Source organism: Eumetopias jubatus, unplaced genomic scaffold (genome assembly GCF_037043125.1).
Source record: "Eumetopias jubatus isolate StellerSeaLion01/CBP00866 unplaced genomic scaffold, mEumJub1_p1.0 scaffold_1, whole genome shotgun sequence".
Lineage (NCBI taxonomy): Eukaryota > Metazoa > Chordata > Mammalia > Carnivora > Otariidae > Eumetopias > Eumetopias jubatus.
In genome coordinates, this window is record NW_028274807.1 from 133,025,207 (window position 1) to 133,051,338 (window position 26,132).

General features: G+C 38.0%; 1 protein-coding gene across 2 annotated transcripts in view; it reads left to right on the top strand.

The window, feature by feature from the left end:
- The first annotated feature begins 2,336 nt into the window (after positions 1-2,336).
- Positions 2,337-26,132, top strand: part of KCNH8 (potassium voltage-gated channel subfamily H member 8) — a 366,134-nt gene continuing 342,338 nt past the window's right edge. For both annotated transcript variants that reach the window (XM_088021252.1, XM_028099221.1), the window contains exon 1: positions 2,337-2,412. In XM_088021252.1, coding sequence (XP_087877378.1) covers positions 2,337-2,412 — 76 coding nt within the window. The remainder of the gene's footprint in view (positions 2,413-26,132) is intronic.

The window sequence follows — 26,132 nt, forward strand, 5'->3', positions numbered from 1 at the left end:
AGCCCACGAGGCAACAGTTTTTACACACAGACACACACAGCCCTACAGTGCAAATTTTATGAACCCGAATCCTGCTTTACACCTAATGTATTTCATGCTGAACTTCAAGCCACTAGATGCGAGGCGTTTTTCAGGCTTTTACAGCCACAGCAGCAGAGTGGGTTTTCTAGGACGCAGCGCACCGCCCAAACAGAAGCAGGGGCTCCCTCTTCTTTCTCTCTCCACTTTGCCTGAGAGAGAGCCAACAGAGCCACCCGCAGTTGTCTTGGCGCGCCGCGTGGGGGACACCGCCCACGTGAGCTCGGTTTCCGCACAGCACAGCCGGATCGGGACGGAAGGACTGGGGGGAGGGCGGGAGCGGCCGAGTGGGCTGGGGAGGAGTCCAGCGGGGCGGGAGACACCCCCCCGCCAAAGCCCTGACCTCTGGGTCTGCTGCCCCGCGCCGCCCACTCGGGAATACCCTCCCCTGCCCCGCGCCCCGCGCCCGGAGAGCTGCACGCGGCGGCCGGATCGTCTTGAATTTCAACACAAAGGGAATCCTCGGCCGCAGGAAGTGCATCACGGAGAAAGAGGGACTGGGGGCGGGGAGAGGAGGATGCTTCCCTCTCGCTCTACACCCCCGCCCTTCCTGAGCCCGGGGCAGCCGTGACGAAACCCTCAGGGTCCCCCCTTCGCCCCAGGAGCCGGGAGAATTCAAACAAGGAGACCCCCCCTCCCCCGGCCCCGCTACCAACAGTAGCAAGCGCTCTCGGCTCCCGCCACGCCCGGGCTCCCAGGCGGCGGGGACAGGAGCTGCCCCTCTCCAAGGCTCACACACCTGTTCGCTTCCCCCCTCCTTTCCTTCCGGGTGCGCCAGCACCTGGGCTTACGTTTGTTTTTCTACCCCTAGGCTCTCAACTTTTCCTTCCACATCGCCTTCCCTTCCAGGGTTTTCTGTAGAATCCCAGCGCGGGTGTCCTCCTCCACGTCCCCGCAGGGCTGCTCCCCAGGCTTGCGCCAGGCTTTCCTTGGCAGAATGTTGGCAGACGGGGAGTCCCCGCGTGAGCAAAGGGGAGAAGGGCAGGGAGAGCCCACTTTCGTTTTCCATGACACCTGCCATTCCAGGGACTCGGCCAGGCTTTCCACCCGGAGGTTCCAGTCTCGGAGGAAGCCTCGCTGTTGGGCGGGGGTGTGGGGTTGTTGGGTGGTGGAGAGGAGGCGGGCTAGGCTAATTGGTGTTGAAGCTGTTTTTTTACAAGGCAACCTTACTGGTTTTACTTACATTGTATTTTGCAAATCAATAAAAACAAAACTTTTCTAGGAATGTTTTATTTACATTTTGCCAGAGAATGAGAAGCCATCCATTGTCCATTAAAAAAACAAACAAAAAAACCCTCTTACTATTTTCTTTTACATTAGAATGGCTTGGGAAGACCAATGGCAGTGTGGAGTGAGGGGCCGAAACACCCCTTTTTGAACCCAGGAAAGAAAGGTGGAAAAACCCGGGAGCTTTGGACTAGTTTTCAAGCTGGAAGACCGGAGTGACTAGGGAGGGGGCCGCGCAACTAACTCGAAGCTGCCCTGCTTCAGTCTCGGGCACTCAGTGTCAGGTGTGCCGGAAGGGGGCCATCTCCCCTGGGGCGCCCAGCGGCCTCAGCTCTCTCGGACACCACTGGGGGGACTGCCCTCTCCCAAGCTCCTGGCTGAAGCCGGGTACCTGCCCCAACCTGTCTCCTCCCCTTCTCCAGTACCACACCCACGGGACTCCGGTCTCCCCGGGAGAGGGACGGAGCAGGAACAAAGGGGTCTTTGTTCACTGGCTCCTGGGGGTGGGAGTCGCGCTCGCGCGCGTTTCCCTGCGCCCCTTGGGAACCGGGAGGCTCAGCGCCACCCGGCCTCGCCCTGCAGCGAGCGCAGTCCTCCGCGAGCGCAGTCCTCCACGACCCCAGCGCCTGAGGTCAGGGCGCGGCGCCCCGGGCCAGGGCGGGCTCCTCCCGGGCGGGCGGGGTGGGGGGCGAGGCGGCGCTCGGCGGGCTCTGCCGCCCGCGGAGGAACGGTGGGGGGGTTTCGGCAGCTGGCGGAGGTGGAGGGGGCGGGAGAGGGAGCCTGCGCCAGGCTGAGCTCGGAGGTGCGGGGCAGGCTCGCCGAGCGCTCGCCGAGAGGCTCCAGCCAGAGCAGCGGCGGCTGGAACGCGCTCCTTCGCTCCTTCCATCCTCCTCCCCCTGATCGGCCCCAGCACCACGCCAGGTCCCCCTCCGCTGCCGTCAGCACGCTCCCTTTCTCCCTTCTTGGCGCTTTCCTCTTGAGCCATCCTTCCGGACAAACTTTGATGGAGAATTTCACACCACGCTGGAAAAATGCCGGTTATGAAAGGATTACTGGCGCCCCAGAACACCTTCCTCGACACCATCGCCACCCGTTTTGACGGAACACGTAAGTCTTGCACTTCGACGAGTTGTATGGTATTTTCCGAGAATGATTTTTCACGTATAAATTACTTTCTCTCCCACCTTTTTTCCACCAGCGGAGTGAAATTCCTTCCGTTTTTTGCAAAGGTGTCTTTTGTGCGGAGAAATTTCCTTCCACCCAAAATCGGTGTAGTATTAACACTTTGGATTGGTGTAGTTGGCCCCCTTGACTTCCTGGGTTTGTGAGAGCTAGAAAAGAGGCTGAAGGAAGACTGACGCCCGTTGTTCAGTGTGGGACCTGTATTTTGGTACCTCTTTATGAAATTGTTTTTTTTTAGATTAATTTTATGAGGTGAAAGTAGGAATGTCCATGTTAGTGAATTGCCACCTTATCTTTCTAGAGTTTCAAGGCTGTCTAGATTATAGGGTGAGTTTGGAATATTATGCTTCCATGGAGCATCATTCTTTGAGGTCTTTCGGGTAGGCATGATTCCCTATCAGAGTTTAAGAAATGCAAACTAGAATCAGGATTGCCAAGTGTAAGCTTCCTGTATAATTCTAAGCGTTCCGAGTTTGTCAGAATCTTGATTCCTGCTTTTAAGCTAGAAGAGCGTACCTCTCAATCCTGAAATTATCCTAGAAGATACTCCAGGAGAGACTGTTGGGGAGGGAGGAGCTGGGCAATATAAAGGCTGATCTGATCATATGGGAAAGTTTGGACATATTTTTTGACGGCGAGTATTATTGGACTTTTAGCTTGTTTCAGCTATAGTTGAAAACAAGGATATGGTGTTGTGTGGACGCTGGGAGATTGTTCGTAGTCACCTGCAAGTTGTTCTCTTTCAGGACCACGGTCAGGTCCCCGTTCCGTCCCAGACTTCTCAGGCTTGCTTTATGAACCCGTTGGTCTTTCCAACAGGCTTAGGAGTCTACTTTCACCACTAACAAATGCTCTCAGTTGGTTTCACTATGAACATCCCCACCTTCCTCCTAGCTTATGTTGCTTCTGTGTGCTGTCTTTCCTTTTTCTGCCTCTTACACAAAACTCAGGAACTCATTCTAAAGGCTTTTCTGTGGTTCAAGTATAATTATTTTTTACTATGATGGTATATTTCATGGAGCTGACATGAGAGAACACATCTAATTCTATTCACTCCAGTAGTCTATATACACATTCCTATTACAGTGGGAAGAAAGTCTTGGGCTTTGTGCTTTAGGAATAGTTGGAAAAGTTTACATGGGAGGGAAATGAAGAATTTACTTGATTTTGTTCAATTTTTATTTTTGATGTCCACCCTACTCAAGGTAAAAGGTGTGGATATTCTTACAGTGTTTTTAACTTTTGCTTTAGCCATTCTCTCCCCTTTTGTATTCTACATGTGTCAGACAGTATTGGTGAAGTGCCGTGTAATGTGTCTTCTTTGGATAATAAGAGAAAATCTTGTAATAAAACTTATAGTCCCTGCCATTGTCATTACCTCCACCACCCGAACAGCACATAAAATCATCACTGCTTTCTTTAGCCATGTGTGAATGTGGGTACTACTAATTATTACCTTAGAAACTGATTAGTTTCATGTGTATGTTTCTTCTTGAAGTTGCAAATTTAAACCCCAAAGGCTCTCAACTGGATCCCAAAAAGCCTCTATTGAAAATGAGGTTATTGGTAAATGGTAGTTGCTCATCTCATTGTCATTTAAAGTTGAATGGAGTGTAAAGTGTAGTGACTCATCCGAGGATAGCTCTAAGAATTACTGCAGCAATATATTTAGATATCAGTTACTAATGAGAGGGACTTTGGATCATCAGAATGAGATACCTTTGTCTCTTTATTTCACTGTAACATTTGATGAGCAGAGGGCATGTAGATGGGTGTACTAGTGAATAGCTCCTTAAAAAAAAAAAACTAAGCATTAATGTTAATAAAATGGAAGATTAGAAATTTTAAATTCTTATTTAGGAAGACCATCATTACCTACCAGCATTTAGAAAACAAAAACAAAAAATAAAAACTGAAACCTAAAAGTGTTGGAGAATATGCCTGGTTTGTGCTCCACAGGATTTGGGGGATTTCTGTAGGGAACCACTTTGTATGAAATCAGTCTGAAAATCAGTGAAACAAATTGCAAAATGAGGAATAACATAAAGGTTTACTTTGGCAAGACTTTTTGTTGTTGTTGTTTACAACATCTAATGAATATCTCTTGCCCCAACACACCCCCTCCAGGAAAGAAGATTGTATTTTCTCATTTACTTCTTTTTTGAATTGCAGGATGACTTGAATAATCTGAAACTTAAAAAATACTTTAAAGAGATTTTTAACCTCAAATTTTGCTGTATCTAGAATCATGGGCATACCATTTCCCTGGCTAAGTATTTTATCTTATTGTGTAATCTTTTCTGTGTTGACAAAATTTTAAGTATAATTACTTCCCTGAAACTCTTCCTATGATCATCCTGCTTTCTTTTGGTTTTTTACAGTATTAATTTCTTGTGCAAGACAGAACTATTTGCAAGTTTTAAATTTGCCAAGTTGCTACCTGCCCAAATAAAAACTCTATAGAAAGTAAATGATGTTATTATACTCAGAATGTAATATGTTTACTTGGTACATTGCCTTATTTGTTAGGTATACTTTATAGTCATCTTAGTTTCTTATTTTATTTTATATTGGGTAATACTGATGAAAATATAAGAGAACAAACGGTAGCCCTGGCGAACCACCTTGCTAACTTAACCACCATGAAATATTATTAGACTTACTGACGTTATACTGTAATGGAAAATAATAAAACTTAAAACATCACTCAAAATTTCTCCCAGGGGAAAAAAAATAAGTATATAACAAAGAGGCTTATAACAAAATCTTACTAATTTATCGGTTGAAATATTATCACAGGACAACATAAAAGAAGTTTATATATTTTATCACCTGGTGACACTTTATTGTTTTATATAATAGTTATTCCTTTTAATATTTAAGAAGTGAGCTTGTTGTCAGGATTGAAAGACAATCGTGGACAATTAATTAGAATTTTTTTCATATCCAATATAATTTTTAAAAACTATTGGAAAATATAAATCTTTTTATATAAAACTACCCTAAAATACATTTACTTCTGAAATATGTTCTCCTGGTTTATGTTTAATTGAAGTGCAGTGAGACTGAGAAAAACTAAGAACCTTGCAAACATTGAATATGTATGCCCTATTTAGGATGAAAAAGTAATGCCAATGAATTTTTTTAACTCATTACACGTAGCCATAGTTCTCACTGGAAACACTCTAAGACAGACCACACACACACACACACACACACACACACACACACACACACACACACACACACACTGTTAACATCATGATCTGTATCTAGTTCACTTTTCCTACCTACATGTTTTTTTAAAATATCTTTAATGTATTAAAAAAAACTTTTCTGACCAGACTTTTGTGTTAAGCACATGAATATTAATCTGGACAAAGAAAGTATAGTAGAGAACACATAAGTACATATTTTAAAAAATAGTTTTTAGTGCAAATATTTGTCATGGGGTACCATTTGAGAAAAACACATTTCTTTCTTATTTTTTTGAGGATATAAAACTTTCAGAGGGAAGTGTCCAATTTCAAACATAATGGTAAACTAGCCTACATTTTCATAGCTGTATATTTGCCTACATTTTCCAGTCATATCAAAATTTGGCCAGAATACTTCTCCTTTAGGGTTAGTGAGACAAGATGTAAGCTTTAAAGGAAGTTTGTAGCCTAGTGGACTCTATCAAGGAGATTCCAGTCAAAGTACTCAGAATAACAGTAGTTTAGAAACTCATTCATATTTGCATATATTTTATGTACTCTTGTATAGCCCCTTTAAAATGGTCCAAGGAATTTGTTAAAATTGAAATACTTCCTTTACAGAGGTAACTGCAGTGGTTTTTCTTTTCATCTTTCCTTCTTTTTTTCCCATCTTTCCTTTCATGCTTTCATCAAGGAACATAGAGCTCTTAAAATCACAATCATAGAAGGGTAATGAACCCAGTGCTGTAGGAACGGGGAGGAATATGGGGGGACAGTGGAGATCTTCCTAAGTCTTTGCTGGTTATAGTTTGGAGAATACCAGCAAAGGCATTTAGCCAGTAAAAAAGAATGAGCTCCATTATGTATGGGTCTGTCTATAAAAGGCTATTACATGAAAACATTCAAGGAAATAGCTAGCATTCTAGAAATATCTCTCCCCAAACAGAAGTTTATAAAGACTCTTTAAAAAAATTTATATGCTATAGTCTTTTATCCTTATTCTTTATGTTTAAGGAGATAATTCTTTATTAGTTTTCTTTTCCTGTGTAGTAAATTACCACAAACTTCGTGGCTTATTATCTCACGTTTTCTATAGGCCAGACATTGAGGCAAGGACTTTAGGTGGGTCTTCTGCTCAGGGTCTCACAAGGCTGCAACCAAGTCCTTAGCTGGGGCTATGGTCTTTGCTGAGGCTTGAGGCCCTCTTCCAAGGTCATGTAGTTGTTAGCAGAATTTAATTCCTTGCGGTTTTATGAATGAGGTCTCTGTTGTCTTGCTGTCAGTCAGGCACTTTTTCTCAGCAACTAGCAGCTGCCCTCAGGTTGTTGCCACATGTCTTCTCCTATAGGCCCTCTCACAACCGAAGGGTTTGCTTCTTCCTGAGCAACAGGAGGGTCTCTCTTTTAAGAGTTTGCCTAAGTCAGGCCCACCCAAGATAATCTCCATTTTTATTAACTCACAGTCAACTGATTATGGATCTTAATCCTATCTCTAAAATCATCTGTTCTGCCCACACTCAAGAGAAAGGGATTTCCATCTCTTTCTCATTCCTCTAGCCATGTTTCAGATTTAAGTAACTCCCCACTATGCACTCTTGCATTGAGATTGGCTGTGTTCAAGTAAGTAATGTTCTTTATTTAAACTTCATTCTAGGTTTACTGAAAATTCGAAAGGAAGAGAGAGAAAGGGAAAGGGAGAAAGAGGAGAGAAGAAAGAAGAGGGAGGATGGGAGGAGGGAATTATTTATTCTCATTCTTTAATTATGTAGATGAATTCTTTAGCCTACAAAAGATTTATCACAGCAGTTCTCATAACTTCCATGCAATGAACAAAGTGTTTGATTTATAAGAATTGGATTTATCAGACATACATTTCTCTTGATGAGTGAATTACACAAATAATAAGAGAAGTTTTATTATATAGTCTTTAAAATATTAGATAATTTTGTTTTGATGTCATTATATATAGGAAAATTGATAGCTAATATGTTAAAAAAGGAAGTTATGCTCATAATATATTTTTCCTAGGCTCTGGCTTTTAGTATCACCTGCAGACCAAAGGCCATGGCATGAACCCTCTTCTGGCATAAGAAACCCACTGAAGGTCCTGAGTTACCAGTTTCTGGGATATCCTAGACCCAGCGTACTTCTAGAATGATACAGTCCCTCTGATGAAATCTTTATTCATCAATAACCAATCAATCATTTCTTCAACAATATTTAATCAACACTGACTATATACAAAGCCATTATGCTAGGCTCTTTGGAATAAATCAGGCTTGCCCTTCTCTCAAAGAACATGATAAATATATGCAAAAACTACTGTAGTCTAGGTTGGAAAGAGATAAGAATATTCAGGAGATACAGGCAAAGGGCTGGACACATCTGGATGAAGGAGGAATAATTTCTGTGGGTGAATGATCTGGGAGGGTTTTATATCATGAATGGCTTCTGGGTGGGAATGATTGGCTCATATATGATAAGGGTAAAGATGATATTCTGTTTGCTAATTTATGTAGCATTGTCATTAAAGCTAAAAGGGGGGCGTCTTTAAGTATTTTAGAGAATGTGAATGGCAAAAGGTAGAGGCAAGAGGAGAATGGAAAGTCAATTAGGCCAGACATGGAATGTCTTTAAAGTCAGAGTACTTTGTCTTAGTAAGCCATTGAAGGTGGTAGGTTCACATCTTGGTAAGACAGTACAGTGCCATCTGTGCCTGGTGTAAAAGCTCCCAACATTTCCATATTCCACAGGCTGATGTGTAATGCAGGAGAAATGTCCACCTCGACACCTGAGGTTTCTTCTTACTATCTCTTCTAAAAATGCTTTTACACTTTGACAAGAGTCCCAGAGAATGCAGTGGATTGATGTGTTCTTCATTTTTTTAACAAATGTCTGCTTTGCCCAGGGAGCTATTTTTTTTTAAGATTATTTATTATTTTATTTGACGGAGAGAGACCCAGCAAGAGGGGGAACACAAGCAGGGGTAGTGGGAGAGGGAGAGGCAGGCTTCCTGCTGAGCAGGGAGCCCGATGCGGGGCTCGATCCCAGGACCCTGGGATCATGACCCAAACCAAAGGCAGACGCTTAACGACTGAGCCACCCAGGTGCCCCAGGGAGCTAACTTTTATGTCTTAGGAAAGGCAGAGATTGATTTCTGACCGCATAGCTGAATACTCTTCTCCTCCAGGGCTGTGTTATACTATAAAATTGTGCCTGTGGAGAAGAAAAAGAATTGAGTCCTAGCTAGCATTCAGTCCTAGTGAAGTCGATTGGAGAAATGCCAACAGTAAAAGGTACAACCTCTCTGCAGCAACTGCTGCAGAGATAGTAGGGTTCACCCTGGCAAAGTATATTTGCTGAGATAGTCTAAATACTGTTTTAAATCCATTTTGGTTGAGCAGAGCCTACAAACAAAAAAGATGAGACTTCAACTTTACCTATGACATAGTTCATATTTAGCAACTGGAGCAATTGAAGAGCTTTCTCAGTAATTTAAACAGTCAAATACATACAGTTCTTGGCTTATAAATTCCCTGGAAGATATATTTTGGTTTTCCTTCATAGCCATTAATGCAACTATCTATCTCCCTTAAACCCTTCAAAATTCACATGTCCCCAAATGAACTAATAATCTTTCCTAGCCTATGAAACCTATTTGTCTTCTTAGGTTTTCTGGCTCCATTATTGGCCTCACCACCCACCCATTTCTCCAAGCTAGAAACCTGAGTTGCCCTCGACTGCCCACACATCTAATTGGTTATCAAATCTTTGAGATTTTCCTTTAGAAATGCCCTAATCTGGCTCCTCACCTCCTGTTCATTGCTTCTTCTTTAGTTTGGATCTTCTGTTTCTTATCTACACAGTTGTAAACTTACTCTCACTGGATTCCTGAGGCCATTGGCCTTTATCCTGCTTACTCCCCACCTTTCAGCCTACCGTTGTCCCCAGAGTGATTTCCGATAAAAGCAGTATGATTTAATCATTTAACTCTCCTATTTAAAGCCACCCATCAGCTCCCTGCTACCTCTTGGAGAATGTCCAAAGTCCTTAGTGTCATATGACCCCAAGATGATTCTGCAGAATCTTTTCAAACCATTGTGTCCCAGGCTGCAGACATACTCACCCTAAAATCCCCTGCTCATTCTTGTCTCTGGGCCTCTGCCGGTCACTTGAAGAGCAAGATCCTTTATTTTCTTCAAGACCCATCCTGAGGGTTGCCTTGTATCTAAACTTTTTCTATGATGCTTCAAGTTGAGTTGGGTGCCATTTGTTCTCTGCTTTCACATTACCTTGCCCCTCCTCACCTGTGTTCTGATTACATGCTTTCAGATTTCAGCACTCAATTCCTTTCAAGCCCTGACTGTGTCTTTATTCTTTTGTATCCCCCTTGCTCAGACTTATGCTTGGAACAAAGTCATTGCTCGATAAGTGATTCTTTACGTAAAAGAATTGCAAACTCTTTGAAGGCTAGGTTGTGTAGTAATTGTCTTTATTTCCCTTTGGTGCTAACTGGTTTTCCTTTTATTCAGTATTATGTTGTTTTACCTTCGTTTTGAAACATAATTCTAGACTGGCTTCCAGTACCTCATTTTCACATGGCTCAAGTACTAATTTCTTTTATTACAGTTTAATGATAATAGTGACTACCATTTTGGGCATGTCTACATACACTCTGTATACCATGCTGGTGCTTTATTTGTTCCTACCACAACCCAACAGCCCAGCAAGGGGGAAGGCAGCCCCCCTTTTTGTTACAGATGACAAAACTCAAGCTTAGCATTTTTGTATGTTATCACACTAGCCTGTGATTTTTCTACTATAGCCTGTGATTTTTCTACTATATCACACTGCCTTTAAAATGTGTTTTTTTATAGCAAGTATAAACAAACTAGGGCAATCTGTGGTATCATTTCTAGTTTCTAACTCTTGCAAAAGGGAATTTCTGCTTTAAAGTTTTTAGCCACTTCTAGTATATATGCTGTTTTTTTTCTTTTGATATATTATGCTTTAAGTACTTGTCACTTAAAAAATGTTTTTAGATTGGTATTTAAGACTCGTATCTGGAACTACTTAATGCATTCACTGTGCAAAGCAGTTTTGCTCATCAAAGAATATCTACTGTCCTTTGGTGCTTAGAATTTGCTGATTTTAGAACTTGTGATTCTTTTATTATCAGGCTAATCTCTCTATAGAAGATATTCTAATTCTCATAGCTATTATAGTGACATCATTTTGTGTTTTTACTTTGTTAGCATCTTACCCAAGAAATTCTTCTACCTATTTTGAGTCTGCTTTTATTGGGAGAAATATATTCTCCACTGTCAGGTTTTGTTGACATCTTTCAACAGAGATTATTTACCTTTCCTCCACAATGACTTCACAGGAAGAAATAAAGGTACCTAGCTCTCCAAATTGCAAATATAATCCAAAGCTTTTTTTTTTCATGTTTTCTTTTGCTCTGTTAAGTCTTTTGGATAGACTTCCTTATTGTACTTGTCAGTCCAAATGAGTTTCTCATTCAAGTTATTGAACTAGAAGGAACTGAGACCAGAGCACTTATCAGTCTTTCCATGTTTTGTTTGATTTCCTAGAAAGAAGGATCCACATAAGAAGTTCACATGTCATCGAAATACCAAACACCCAGTTTGACAAGTAGATTTGTCCTTAATTGTGGTGTTCTGGTTATTTCTTCAAAGGAGAGAATAATGTAGAAGATAAAAGTGGGCATATTTTTGACCTTCACACCTAAATAAATGTTTCTACTATGATTCTATAAATGGTGGGCAAGAATGCATGTCTTGGGACTGCAACTTTTGTATTGTATTAATTTGCTACATCTTTGGTTAGGTTACATTTCAGTCATCTGAAAATGAGCTTGCTACTCTCTCTCAAACAATATGTGGATATATAGAATTAATAATCATTGAGGGCTCTTGTCCATCTGTACAGTGCTCCATATCGTGTAGTGTATTTTTGGTTCAAAGAAACCAAAAGTTATAAGATTATTTGAAAGATAGTATTAGTAGCTAATATTTGCATAACATTTCAGTATATTCATTTTTTTAATCCCATCACTTGAATTACTTTTGAATTTAAGATAAAAAGTGGCTTCCCATTTTAATTTTAAATGTACATTTTTTTCTGTAAGTGAAGTTCAGCATTGTTTAATATATTTAAGGTCTACTGAATTTCCTTTTCTGGGCATTATTTGTCCATATTCATTGTCCTTTATTAACTGGATTATTGGTATTCTCTAGGAGTTTTTTTTACATAGCAACAAAATGAATACATTTTTAAAATTTATTTTTGCAAGAGAGAAAGAGAGAGTGAGAGAGAGCATGAGAGGGAGGGAAGGGGGGCAGAGGGAGAAGCAGACATCCTGCTGAATGGGGAGCCCAATGTGGGGCTTGATCCCAGGACCCCAGGACCATGACCTGAGCCAAAGGCAGACACTCAACTGACTGAGCCACCCAGGTGCCCCCAAAATGAATATAATATTTATTAATAAAGTGAATTGTATATGTTTTTGTTTCCAACTTTGGTTGGTCTTTTTATTTTTATATAGATGAATTAATCAGTTTTCCTTATTGTGTGTTTTGTGTCATACTTAGAGAGGTATTTTTTTTTTATTTTTAAAGATTTTATTTATTTATTTGAGAGAGAGAGAGAAAGCACATGAGGGGGGGAGGGTCAGAGGGAGAAGCAGACTCCCTGCCGAGCAGGGAGCCCGATGCGGGACTCGATCCAGGCACTCCAGGATCATGACCTGAGCCGAAGGCAGTTGCTTAACCAACTGAGCCACCCAGGCGCCCTAGAGAGGTATTTTCTATACTAAACTTGTTTTTAAAATATATCTTATGTGCTTTACCATTTCATTTTGTATATTCAAATTTGTTCTCCTCCATTATTGAGTTCTGCAGTTTGATCTATTAAATATGATGTAGGGATCAAAATTTATTCTTTTAGATGCCTATCCATTTTCCTGACATTATTCAATAATTCATCTTTTCTATGCTTATTTGAGATGTCTAGTTTATCATTCTATATTCTGTATTCCTATGTGTGTATAGATAATATTCTATAATTCTATATGTACTTTTCTATTTTATTACTTTCAATCCTATTACATTCATCTATCTTTTTCTTTATATTAGTATCACAGTTTTAATTACAGGAATTTTATGATATATGTTAAAACTCTATTTCACTATTTTTCCCAGAAACTTTTTACTTGACTAATCATACTTATTTGGAAGTCCCCATGAATTTAAGAATCAGATTATCTAGCTAAAAAAAGCTTGTTGGTATTTTTAATGTAATCTGTAGGAAACATGACATTTTTATGATGTCAAAAATTCGTATCTAAGAACTTGCTATGTGTTTCTATCATTTATATCCTTTTAGGGGTTTCTCAATAAAGTTCTTGCACATTTCTTATTTATTTTATTCCTAGTTATTTCATCTTTGTAGTGTCTATGTAAAATGGAGTCTTTCGTTCCACCATTTTGTTTTTCTAATTCAGTTATGTTTGTTTATTTGAAGGTTATTGACTCTTAAGTGTTATTATTTTTTTTAACCAGCCAGCTTGCTGAGTTTCTGCTATCCTTTGCAATAATTTTTCAGTTGGTTTCTTGGGGTTTTTAGCTAAGAAATAATACTGTCTTCAAATAATAAAAATTTTTCTTGTTTGTTTCCAATTTTTACAACTCTTATATTTTGTTCCTTTAATTTTTTCTATCGTCTAATTGCTTTGGTTCGTATTATAAACATTATAAATACTGTTAAAAATGGTAGTGGTTAAGAAAATCCTTCCTGTTCCTGACTTTCAGTGGAAATTATTTTAGTGTTTTTCTAATAAGTATTTTTCTGGCTTTCAGTCTGAGAGATAGATATTTTATTCTATATTTCTACTTTATTAAGAGATTTTGTTATATACCCCTATTTTATTACTCAATTTTATAAATTGGCTTTTCATCATCTAAGCAATTCAGTGTTTCTTATTGAATCAATTAATATAATAAATTCAATTGAACTATCCTTGCATTCTTTCAATAAAAGTTACTTGGCTGTGTTACTGGATTCTACTTGTTAATGTTTATTTAGCATTTTTACACTGGAAACATACACACACACAAACCTACGCACATACATATATGTGTGTGTGCATGTGTATAATATTGACATTAATTTTCTCTTTTAATATATGTGTATTACTGAATTTTGGTGGGGTACCCATACATCCATATTTGTGCTTATTAATGTAATCCCATTTAGTTTAGTATTTGTACCAAATTTTTCATTTTTAATAAGGTATCAATATTAAGCAGTGCATTAGAATAAATCAAAATGGGTTGGTAGATCTCCAGTTAATTCTCATAGGTTTTGACTATAGTCTTGTCTACTAATGTCTCAGGCATCTGTGTAATGAAGATAGGTGTTACTTTAATGTGTATTTAAGTCTGAAAAATGCCAACAATGATACATATCTCTTATGCCAACCCTTTCCAGGTACAAAATATTTAATAATACTCTGTGTATATACAGATTTATATAAACACACACACACACATATACACACACATTTTATCTTTTCCTAGGACAACATGTGCATTGTGCACTAAACAGCACCAAGGCCTGTGAAATGTATGAAGCTACTAGGCCACACTATAGCGGAGTCAGTAGGAAACATAGGAAATTATCATTTGGGTATACAATGAAATTTAGGTAGAATATATCCATTTTTGATAGTTTAAAAAAATTTTTGCAGTGAACCTTTTCTGGCATCAGTGATCTCACAAAAATGAAAAGCGTGTTTAATGAAATACTGAATTCCCATTTCTTAAGAAAGTTGATGATGAGTGTATAACTGGAAGAAAATGTTGACGTATCTGTCATGGGTGCCCACATTGGGGCAGTATCACTGACCACTTTAAAATCAGAAGCAACACATCTGCTGAATAAGCATCACCATTTATTTAAAAATGAGTAGCTGAGGGGCACTTGGCTAGCTCAGTCAATTAAGTGTCTGACTCTTGATCTCAGCTCAGTTCTGCTCTCAGAGTTGTGAGTTCAAGGCCCTTGTTGGGCTCCACACTGGGCATGGAGCCTACTTTAAAAAAAATTAGTAGCTGATTTAACAAGACTATGTTTACAAATAATGAATCATTCTGCAGACAGTATCTTGGACATACTGCTCTGTGAATCATGATTTTTTACTTAGATCAAAGGATTTTCTTCTAAATGAATTTCATTCGTTTTTCTTTTTTTGGTAAGGTTTATAATGGTATAATTTACATATAGTAAAATCACTCCATTTATTTATGTATGTATGTATTTATTTATTTATTTTTTAAAGATTTTATTTATTTGAGAGAGAGAGAGGATGAGAGATAGAGAGCACGAGAGGGAAGAGGGTCAGAGGGAGAAGCAGACTCCCTGCTGAGCAGGGAGCCCGATGCGGGACTCGATCCCAGGACTCCAGGATCATGACCTGAGCCGAAGGCAGTCGCTTAACCAACTGAGCCCCAAGCACCCAAAATCACTCCATTTAAATGTATAGTTCAAGAGCACCTGGGTGGCTCAGTCATTAAGCATCTGCCTTCAGCTCAGGTCATGATCCTGGGGTCCTGGGATTGAGCCCCGCATCGGGCTCCCTGCTCGGTGTGAAGCCTGCTTCTCCCTCTCCCACCACCCCTGCTTGTGTTCCCTCTCTCACTGTGTGTCTCTCCATCAAATAAATAAATAAAATCTTTAAAAAAATAATAATAAATGTATAGTTCAATGAATTTTGTAAAATGTATACAGTCATGTAACCACCAACACAATGAAGATTTAGAACAGTCTTTTTATTCTCAGAGTTCAAATACCCTCCCCCCACTTCCACGTCCTAGTAACAATTAATCTGTTTTCTATCCTTATGGTTTTGGTTTTCCTAGAATGTAATATTAATGAAATTATATGATGAATTGTATTTTTTTGGGGTCTGGCTTCTTTCACTTAGTATAATGCTTTTGCAATTTATTTTTTTTTTAATTTTTTTTTGCATGTATCAGTAGTTTGATCTATTTTATTGTTGAAAATTTCATTCAGTTTTGATTTTGTTTTCTTATACATATAGAAAAAGTGAAGCAACAATATTTAGTGTATTGTTTGAAGAGCAGAAGAACTTAGCAAGTATTAATACCATCAGAGTTTTTGATGAAAATCAGTTAATTTTAATAATGCTTGAGTTTTGTATCTAATTCATGGATATAAGTAAAGCTTTTCAAAGTTTATTCTATAGAAGGTGAGCCATACATTATTATAAATGTCATTGTAAATTCAAGTAAATGGATCATTAACGATAAAGTTACTTACTTAGTGATGACGAGAAATGTAAACTTTGGCAAAGCATAGTGTCACAGTAAAAACAATGTTTATGAACTTAAAAAAATGTATGAAGCAGAAATGTGTTTGGACTTGGTGGTGGTGTATGTATAATTCATTTTTGTGTCAAAAAATAATGATATTCTATCAATTACAAAGAAGCTGTAGTGGTCAAAATTGCCAAATATTTTTATATATGAGGAATTAATTATAGTAGTTACACTACACGATATATGATGTTAAATGCAGAAAGATATTTGGCATGGCAGTGCATGGTTTCTCTTTTTACTGCCTCCATCGGTCAGAATTTTAAAATATTTGAGTCTTTAGTGGAGTCTTTCAGGTTTTCTACATATGGTATCATGTCATCTGCAAATAGTGGAAGTTTGACTTATTCCTTGCCAGTTTGGATGCCTTTTATTTCTTTTTGTTGTCTGATTGCTGAAGCTAAGACTTCCAGTACTGTGTTAAATAGTAATGGTGAGAGTAGACATCCCCTGTCTTGTTCCTGACCCTAGGAGAAAGGCTTTCAGTTTTTTCCCATTAAGGATAATATTAGCTGTAGGTCTTTTGTATATGTTGATGTATGTTCCATCTATCTCTACTTTGTTGAGGGTTTTTTAAAATCAAGAATGGATGCTATGTTTTGTCAAATGCTTTTTCTGCATCTATTGAGAGGATCACATGGTTCTTATCCTTTCTGTTATTAATGTGGTGTATCACATTGGTTGATTTGTGAATCAGTTTGAATTTGTGAATATTGAACTACCCAGCAGCCCAGGAATAAATCCCACTTGATTGTGGTGAGTAATTCTTTTAATGTAGTGTTGGATTCGATTTGCTAGTATCTTGTTGAGAATTTTTGCATCCATGTTCACCAGGGATATTTGCCTCTCATTCTTCTTTTTAGTGGGGTCTTTGTCTGGTTTTGCAATCAAGGTAATGCTGGTTTCGTAGAATGAGTTTGGAAGTTTCCCTTCCATTTCTGTTTTTTGGAATAGTGTGAGAAGAATCGGTGTTAACGCTTATTTAAATGTCTGGTAGAATTTCCCTGGGAAGCCATCTGGCCCAGGGCTTTTGTTTGTTGGGAGATTTTTGATTACTGCTTCAATTTCCTTGCTCGTTATGGGTCTGTTCCAATTTTCTATTTCTTCCTGTTTCAGTTTTGGTCATTTGTAAGTTTCTAGGAATTTGTCCATTTCTTCCAGATTGCCCAGTTTTTTGGCATATAATTTTTCATAGTATTCTTTTATAATTGTATTTCTATGGTGGTGGTGTGATCTCTCCTCTTTCATTCATGATTTTCTCTATTTGGGTCCTTTCTTTTCTCTTTTTGGTAAGTCTGGCTAGGGGTTTATCACTTTTATTAATTATTTCGAAGAACCAGCTCTTAGTTTTGTTGATCTGTTCTACTTTTTAAAAATTTATTTGTTTCGGGGCACCTGGGTGGCTCAGTCGTTAAACGTCTGCCTTCGGCTCAGGTCATGATCCCAGGGTCCTGGGATCGAGCCCGGCATTGGGCTCCCTGCTCAGCGGGAAGCCTGCTTCTCCCTCTCCCACTCCCCCTGCTTGTGTTCCTTCTCTCGCTGTGTCTCTCTCTGTCAAATAAGTAAATAAAATCTTTAAAAAAAATTATTTGTTTCCATATCATTTTATTTCTGCTCCAATCTTTATTATTTCCCTTCATCTACTGGCTTTAGGCTTTATCTGCTGTTCCTTTTTTAGCTCCTTTGGGTGAAGGTTAGATTGTGTATTTGAGACTCCATCAAAAAATTGCTAGAACTGATACATGAATTTAGCAAAGTCACAGGATATAAAATCAGTGTGCAGAAATCTTTTGCATTTCTATACACCAATAACGAAGCAGCAGAAAAAGAAATCAAGAAATTGATCCCATTTGCAACTGCACCAAAAACAATACCTAAGAATAAACATAACTAAAGAGGTAAAAGGTCTGTACTCTGAAAATTATAGAACACTTATGAAAGAAATCGAAGAGGACACAAAGAAATGGAAAAACATTCCATGCTTATGGAATGGAAGAACAAATATTGTTAAAATATCTATTCTACCCAAAGCAATCTACACATTTAATGCAATCCCATCAAAATACTACCAGCATTTTTCACAGAGATAGAACAAACAATCCTAAAATTTGTATGAAACCACAAAAGACCCCGAACACCCAAGCATTCCTGAAAAAGAAAAACAGAATTGGAGGCATCACAGTTCCGAATTTCAAGCTATATTACAAAGCTGTAGTCATCAAGACAGTATGGTACTGGCACAAAACAGACACACAGATCAATGGAACAGAATAGAAAACCCAGAAATGGACCCACAACTGAAAGGTCAACTAATCTTTGACAAAGCAGGAAATGATATACAATGGAGAAAAAATAGTCTCTTCAAAAAATGGTGTTGGAAAAACTGGACAGCAACGTGCAAAAGAATGAAACCCAACCACTTTCTTACACCATACACAAAGTAAATTCAAAATGGATGAAAGACCTAAAGGTGAGACAGGAAACCATCAAAATCCTAGAGGATAACATGGGCAGAAACCTCTTTGACCTTGGCCTTAACAATTACTTATTAGACATGTCGCCGGAGGCAAGGGAAACAAAAGCAAAAATGAACTGTTGGGGCTTCATCAAGATAAAAAGCTTCTGCACAGTGAAGGAAACAATCAACAAAACTAAAAGGCAGCCCACAGAATGGGAAAGGTATTTGCAAAGGATGTATCTGATAAAAGGTTAGTATCCAGAATGTATAAAGACTTTACCAACCTAACACCCAAAAAGCAAATAATTCAGTTAAGAAATGGGTAGAAGACATGAATAGACACTTTTCCAAAGAAGACATCCAGATGATTAACAGACACATGAAAAGATGCTCAACATCACTCATCGTCGGGGAAATACAAATCAAAACCACAATGCAACACTGGATAAAATTAACAACACAAAAAATAAGTGTTGGTAAGTATGTGGAGAAAAGGGGCCCCTGGGTGGCTCAGTCAGTTAAGCCTGTGCCTTCAGCTCAGGTCATGATCTAAGGTCCTGGAATCGAGCCCTGCATTGGGTTCTCTACTCAGTGGTGAGTTTGCTTCTCCCTCTCCCTCTGTGATCTCTTTTGCTTTCACTCTCTCTCAAATAAATAAAATAAAATAAAATAAAAGATGTGGAGAAAAGGGAACCCTCTTGCACTGTTGGGGGGAATGCAAACTGGTGCAGCCACTCTGCAAAACAGTATGAAGTTTCCTCAAAAAGTTAAAAATAGAACTACCCAAGATTCAGCAATTGCACTACTAGGTATTTATTTACCCAGAGGATACAAAAATACAGATCTGAAGGGGTTCATGCACCCTAGTGTTTATAGCAGGATTATCAACAATAGCCAGAGACAAATGGAGAGAGAAAAATGTCCAATGACTGATAAATGGATAACGAAGTGGTATATATATACAATGGAATATTAACCAGCCATTAAAAAGAATGAAATCTTGCCATTTGCAATAACATGGGTGGATCTAGAGTGTACTATGCTAAGTGTGGTAAGTCAGTCAGAGAAAGACAAATACCGTATGACTTCAGTCATATGTATAATTTAAGAAAAAAAACAGATGAACATATGGGAAGGGGGGAAAGAAAATAAAGGAGAGTGGGAAACAAACTAAAAGAGACTCAATGATAGAGAACAAACTGAGTGTTGCTGGAAGGGAGGTGGGTGGGGGGAAGGGATGATTGGGTGACGGGCATTAAGGAGGGCACTTGTGATGAGCACTGGGTGTTGTATGTAAGTGGCGAATCACTGAATTCTACTCCTGAAACCAATATTGCACTGTATGTTAACTAACTAAAATTTAAATAAAAATTATGAGAAAGACAAAAAGAAAAAAAAATACAAGTCTTTGAATACGTGCTTTGTAAATAATCTAAGTGTCCAAAAAGGTTATTAGTCTTTTCTAAATGAGCCTTTATTTTTTCTTTTCATCTTGTTTGAAACATTTGAAAGTATTTAATCAGGGGCGCCTGGGTTGCTCAGTAGGTTAAGCATCTGCCTTTGGCTCAGGTCCTGATCTCAGGGTCCTGGGATCCAGCCTGCAAGGGGCTCCCTGCTCGGTGGGGAGTCTGCTTCTGCTCCCTCTTCACCCCCCCAACCTTGTGCATGCACTCTCTCTCTTTTCTTGTCTCTCAAATGAATAAATAAAATCTTAAAAAAAAGAAAATATTTAATCAAATATTTAAGAAACAGAGTATCAAAAACTTCATTTTAGTGGATAGCAACTATTGTAAACAAAATTAAAAATAGAAATACATTGAAATGTATCTCTAGATAATCAAAGGGAAAAAATTAAACAGTAAGAACTCAAACTATATACAAGATAATATTTGAAGTTCTTTAATTTTCCTTTGGAATATTTCAACTCGAAAGACTCTTGATGCAGGTTGTATTTTTAATTGGGTATGTTCAGACTGAAACTGAATGCAACTGAAAAGAATTGTGATTTTGCAGCACCAATATTTGGCAAAACTCTAAAAAGAATCATAAAGACAGCTCCTATTTATTTATTTTTTAAGTAGGCTTCATGCCCAAATGGGTCTTGAATTCACTTCTCTGAGACCAAGAGTCACATGCTTTATGGACTGAGCCAGCCAGGTGCCCCATAAGACATTTTTTATAAAATTTTTGTATTATAGAAATATTTTTTAAAAGTATTTACTCTGAATAAGGGAAAATTGAGAACCTTTGAAGTTTTTATAATGAAATATTTACACTTTTAAATATAAAAGGTAGAATTGAGATATTCTCAATGAGGCAAAATTTTGGGGAAAAAGTAGAATTGAGAATATCATCCATTTAGCAAAATTTGCATGTGCCTACAAGGTATTTTAGCAACTACAGAGTATTTTTTCAATTAAAAATTTCTATGGTCTATAGTGAACAGTTAATTGAAGATGTCCACAATCTCACCTTTATTAACCAGAAAATGCACCATTGAGGAAAATTACAGGCAATTTTATGAAAAAAAATTAAAAGTAATAATACTATATATAGAGAAAAAGACATATTCTTTAAAATAATACCAACAACTTGGTGAAGGAGAGAGATATGGCTAAGTGCATGACTTAAGTATGTGAAAATATAATGAAAAGATCATTGTGCTTAGATAATTATTTTATTTTCTGGTAATATAAAAATACAGATATTATTTTACAGAAATAGTGTGTTTCAAAATAGCTTTGGAAAAAAATTTATATGTTCATTAATGTAATTAAACCAGTCAAATATAAAAAAACAAGTATTTTTAAAATTATATAATTTTATTCCTTTGTACCTATTTTCACTCTCGAAGGAGTCCCTGCATCATCCTTTGTTATGCTCACCTTATATTAAGATTTTCACAGCTCTTTGATATAGGGCTTCTTGTCCTACCCCAAGCTGCCAAATATAAATTTTCTTAAATTACAGTTTTTATGTAATTTACTTTTTTAAAAAAAATTTTTCTTTCTTTTTCTTGTAAGTAATCTCTACTCCCAACGTGGGGCTTAAACTCACATCCCCGAGATCTAGAGTTGCATGGTGTACTGAAAGTGCCAGCCAGCCACCCCCACCCCCCTTTAATTTACTTTTGATATTATCTTCTAACTTAGACTAATAGAATTTGGGGAAAAATTTATCCCACAATTTTGAATGTTAGTATAAATATTAAGATAAATATTTAATGGTTTATATAATCTCTTTGGTATCTTTTTAATTTTAATATGACAGAAACCTTGCAATGGAAGTAACTCGAGTCTTTATTGGCCTGTGATCACTTTAGATATTTGTATTGTTCTCACCTTAGAGACAAGGAGGCAGAGGACCCTAGAGAGGCTGTTTATTTTTTCTCAAAGCTAGTATGGGAGGACTGGATTTTTACACTTACCCTTTAATTTCAAAACCCATGTTTTTCGTTTAGATTTACTCTGATTTTACTTTGAAAAGGGAAGGGGGAAGAGAATTGACATCTAATGAGCAACCATACACCCAATGTTGTGTTTGGTATTTTCACCTACATTGGTTTACTTTATCTCTGCAACACTGCAAGTTAGATGTTTTTATTACTATTCTATGGATAGGGAAATTGAAGCCCAGAAAAGTTGACTAAATTGTCAAAAGTCACACACTTTATAAACAGTGATGCAGGAGTTTATAGATACAGTTTAGACTATAGTAGTCTATGTCTAATAAAAAGACAAAAAATTGGAGCTAAAATGTAAAGCATTACATTTACATGATTAAGATCTTAACAGTCATGGTTGACTTCACATTGAGACACAAACCATTTTCATGCTTTTTAAGAACACACCATTATTATATGGGACTATTATCCTGGATTATCCAGGAATTTACCTCCCTTGTTAGAATAAGTACCGAAAATCATTCTTCTTACCTGAGGGATCATGATCCACTGGTGTTAGGAGATCACTTGAGAGCTATACCACAAGCCCAGAAGTCTGATGATATTATAACAGATTCTGAGTTTTCTGTAGAACAATGCCACACTAATTTTGAATTTAAAAATACTTCTGGCCAATTAGTAGTTGCTTAGGAGTGGGAGTGGGGTAGAGAGAGGTGGAATTACCAAGGCGTATGAGGAAACTATTGGGGGATGATGGAGACTTATCTGCTGAAGGGACTATCTCAGGGCTGGCTGTTAACCTATACTTCAGCTCCCTTAGGGACCTGGCATGTACCTGTCCTTCCTTGTTCCCCTATCTAGGTAACTCTGAGATCACCTATTTTACACATTGAGCTTTGCATCAGCTTTCCTTTGAAGAATGAGTTCTGTGGCTGAAAACAAATTTTGAAAACATCAGAATTGGTACTTAAACATTATGTAATTGTAGCTGTCACTGTATGTGCTCCCCATTGCCACCTCACTGCCTGTTTAACCCCATCTTTATGGGACCCGTTCCTTCTACATGGATGAAATCTAGGTCGAGGTCTGTGACACTTTGAGTTCATATGAGGTAATGAAAAGATCTTTCAGTTACTATAGTTTCAGTTAATAAAGATCCAGTGCAATATATAGTCACAATTTTCATCTTCTTTGAAAGGACAGCTCTTCCCTCCCCCAACATTGGTCCAGCTTGGCCTGGTTACCTATGGTAAGAAAGTTCCCGACTTCTGAGATTCTCCACCTCCTCCCCCATTCGTTAGGCTGCCTTGAGTTCTTCCAGGGTTGAACCTGGAAGAGAGAGGAGAGATGTGGGGCAGAAAAGTTCTTTGCTGACAAATATTGAAAGCTGCCATTGGCATTTTGGAACAAACCTGGTGTTCATTTGATATGTACTGCTCTAACTAAATTGGTAGAAGCCATGTTGATTGACTTTATTAGAAGCAATAAAAGACCTACAAGGGTCCCACTTGTACAGGATCTTTGATAACCTCATGCTGGCTCTCTTGTGGTCCTGGACTGAATCCATGAAATCCACAGGGAACACTTTCATGTTCTTTGCAGATCATGTTCAATATAGAAATCTTTCACTGTTCCAGCAACACAGCTGGCCAGCCACTATCTCTCACTTTTTAAATTGTTTTTCCCAAATTTCTAGAGAATACTCTGACTATGCTACTGAAGGGCCATTTCCTGGGCTTGAGGTAAAAGCCAAGCCCTTCTATCTCTTGAAACCTCTTCGGAGTCTCCCAAACCCCACTGTTTGATAACCTCAGTGTGGATGAAGGGTTAAGAATGTGCACAACTGGTTTTTGTTAACCTCATTTTAAAATCCTGTGTGTAGTTTCTTACCTCCTTTTAGAATGTAGTTTCTTACTTCCTTTTAGAATAGGAGACATTAACACCTAATGTTTTAGGACCTCCACAGAAATGGGAAGTGATATGGGTATATTTTATTATCCTGTTGTATAACAAAGATACCTAGCATATACTTGACCTTCAATAAATGGATTAGCTTCAGCTAAAGTGAATTGATGGATGCTTTCAGGAGTCAGAAAATACTCTCCTGATGACTGAAAGATTGTTTATACACATCCCTTGTTTTCTTGTCAAAGAATTTCAACACAAATGTTACGTTTTCTGTTATGTTGGTGGAAAGTATTCATAAATACTTGATTACAAAGCCACACATATTATCTCATTTATTTTTTTACAAATACCAGACTAGTTTGGGAAGGAAATAGATATATTTCTACTTGAGATCCATGAAGGAGATTCATATCCATGTGTTCCAATCTTATGTCTCACATCCTTTCCTTATATCACCTTGTGTTAATATTTTATTCTATCAATTTTTTGTGACATGTTGAAAGAAATGGCATCATTCTTATTTTACAGATATGGATATTGAAGAAAAAGCATCTTCTCTTAGGTAAAGTTCATGTGTAGTACCCTTACCTTCCTGTTTCTTTGTTTCCCTTCTTTATTAGTTCCCCAAGCTCTTTCCCCGACACACACACTCACACACACACAACTATTTATAATTTAGTATTACTTCATTTAAATGATAATTGTCCCCAAAGTATCATATCTTACATGTCATAGTGTCTCAGACTTAAAGAATTAACATTTTTCAATATCAGAAAGTAAGATAGGGAAAAGATTTGAGGAATATTGTGAAACTGATCACAGTTTCCTCCATGCACAGGCTTCAGGGTGCTCAAAGTTGAAAGTTCAGCCTTCCTGTAGCATTTGTACAGATTCTTGTGACATGTATTTTAAGTAAAAATAACATTCTTGGCTACATAGTCTCTTTCTTACTTGTTCCAATTTCTTCACTTATTTATTTATTTCAATAAATTGTATATATTTTTGTGAGCCACAGAAATGATTTCTTTTTTGGAACATTTCATCATATAAATAAACCTAAATTTTAAGAAAACTTGCTTTTTGACTTTCTGAGAAACTTCCTCATTGGCTTGGAGTTTTCTAGGTTAAATTAGATCCCTTGGAGGATATAGCTCATATTTTTTGTTCCTATTCATTCATTTCTATATATCTTCTTATCTTTCAGTGACTAGAGGGAAAATAACAGGAAAAAAATGAATGATTCCTGCTGGCAATATATTTTTCAACTTGTCATTTTTTAAGAGTTGATGCAAATGGTAGAGATACATGGCTTTTCTTCACTGCTTTTTCAGTATTCAAGTAGATACTCAGGAGTGACATATCTCCTCCTCTGATTCCTAAATTCACTTCAGTGATTTCATGTATACTTTTAAATTAGTGTCTGTGGTGTTTTTTTTTTTTTAATTCAGTAAGGAAACGTGTTAATTGCTTCCATTGCTGAGTTTACAGATAAAATGAGAAATATCCCATTAACTCAGAGTGAGACTTGACTCTGAGTTGCCTGTGTAAAGTGAGAAGCTGAGATGGTTCTGAAATCTAGAATAACTCACAGGTAATTGTGCTGTGCTGGTGTGTTGGTGTTGGTTAGCTGATTGAGTTTTTTCTGCTTATTCAGTTGTGAAGGATCTTCATTTTGGATGTGTATGAGAACTTGACAATGTTTGCACTCAAAGTGTAGCAGTAGAGTAATCTCATCTGAGTAGAGGTAAGAGGTAGTGGGTAAGGCTTCTGATCCTTGTAGTTGCTGTCTGTCAATGAGTTTTCCAGGTAAACATATGTCTCTTTCTTTTCTGATATTTTTTACTTCACAGTAACGGGAGTACTTTGACTATCTTCTTGGGTTGGGCAAAGTTACAAAAGAATAATATTATTGTAAATCATGTTTCTAATCTATGTACTAATCTAGATTATTATAACAAAATTTTTATTTGACACTATCACTTAGAGAATGATATAGCCTTGTTCATAATTATTATGGTATTATTTTATTATTATATTGTTACTTATATACGTGTTTCCAACGCAAGTGTACATACTCCTTAGAGGTATCTCCTTTTTAATTAAAAAAATTTTTTAAAGATTTTTAAAGTTAGTTTATTTGACAGAAAGTGAGAGAGCTCAAGCAGAGGGAGGGGCAAAGGGAGAAGGAGAAGCAGGTTCCCTGCCCAGCAGGTAGTCCAATGCCAGGTTCAATCCCAGGACCCACCCCAGGACCCATCCCAGTAC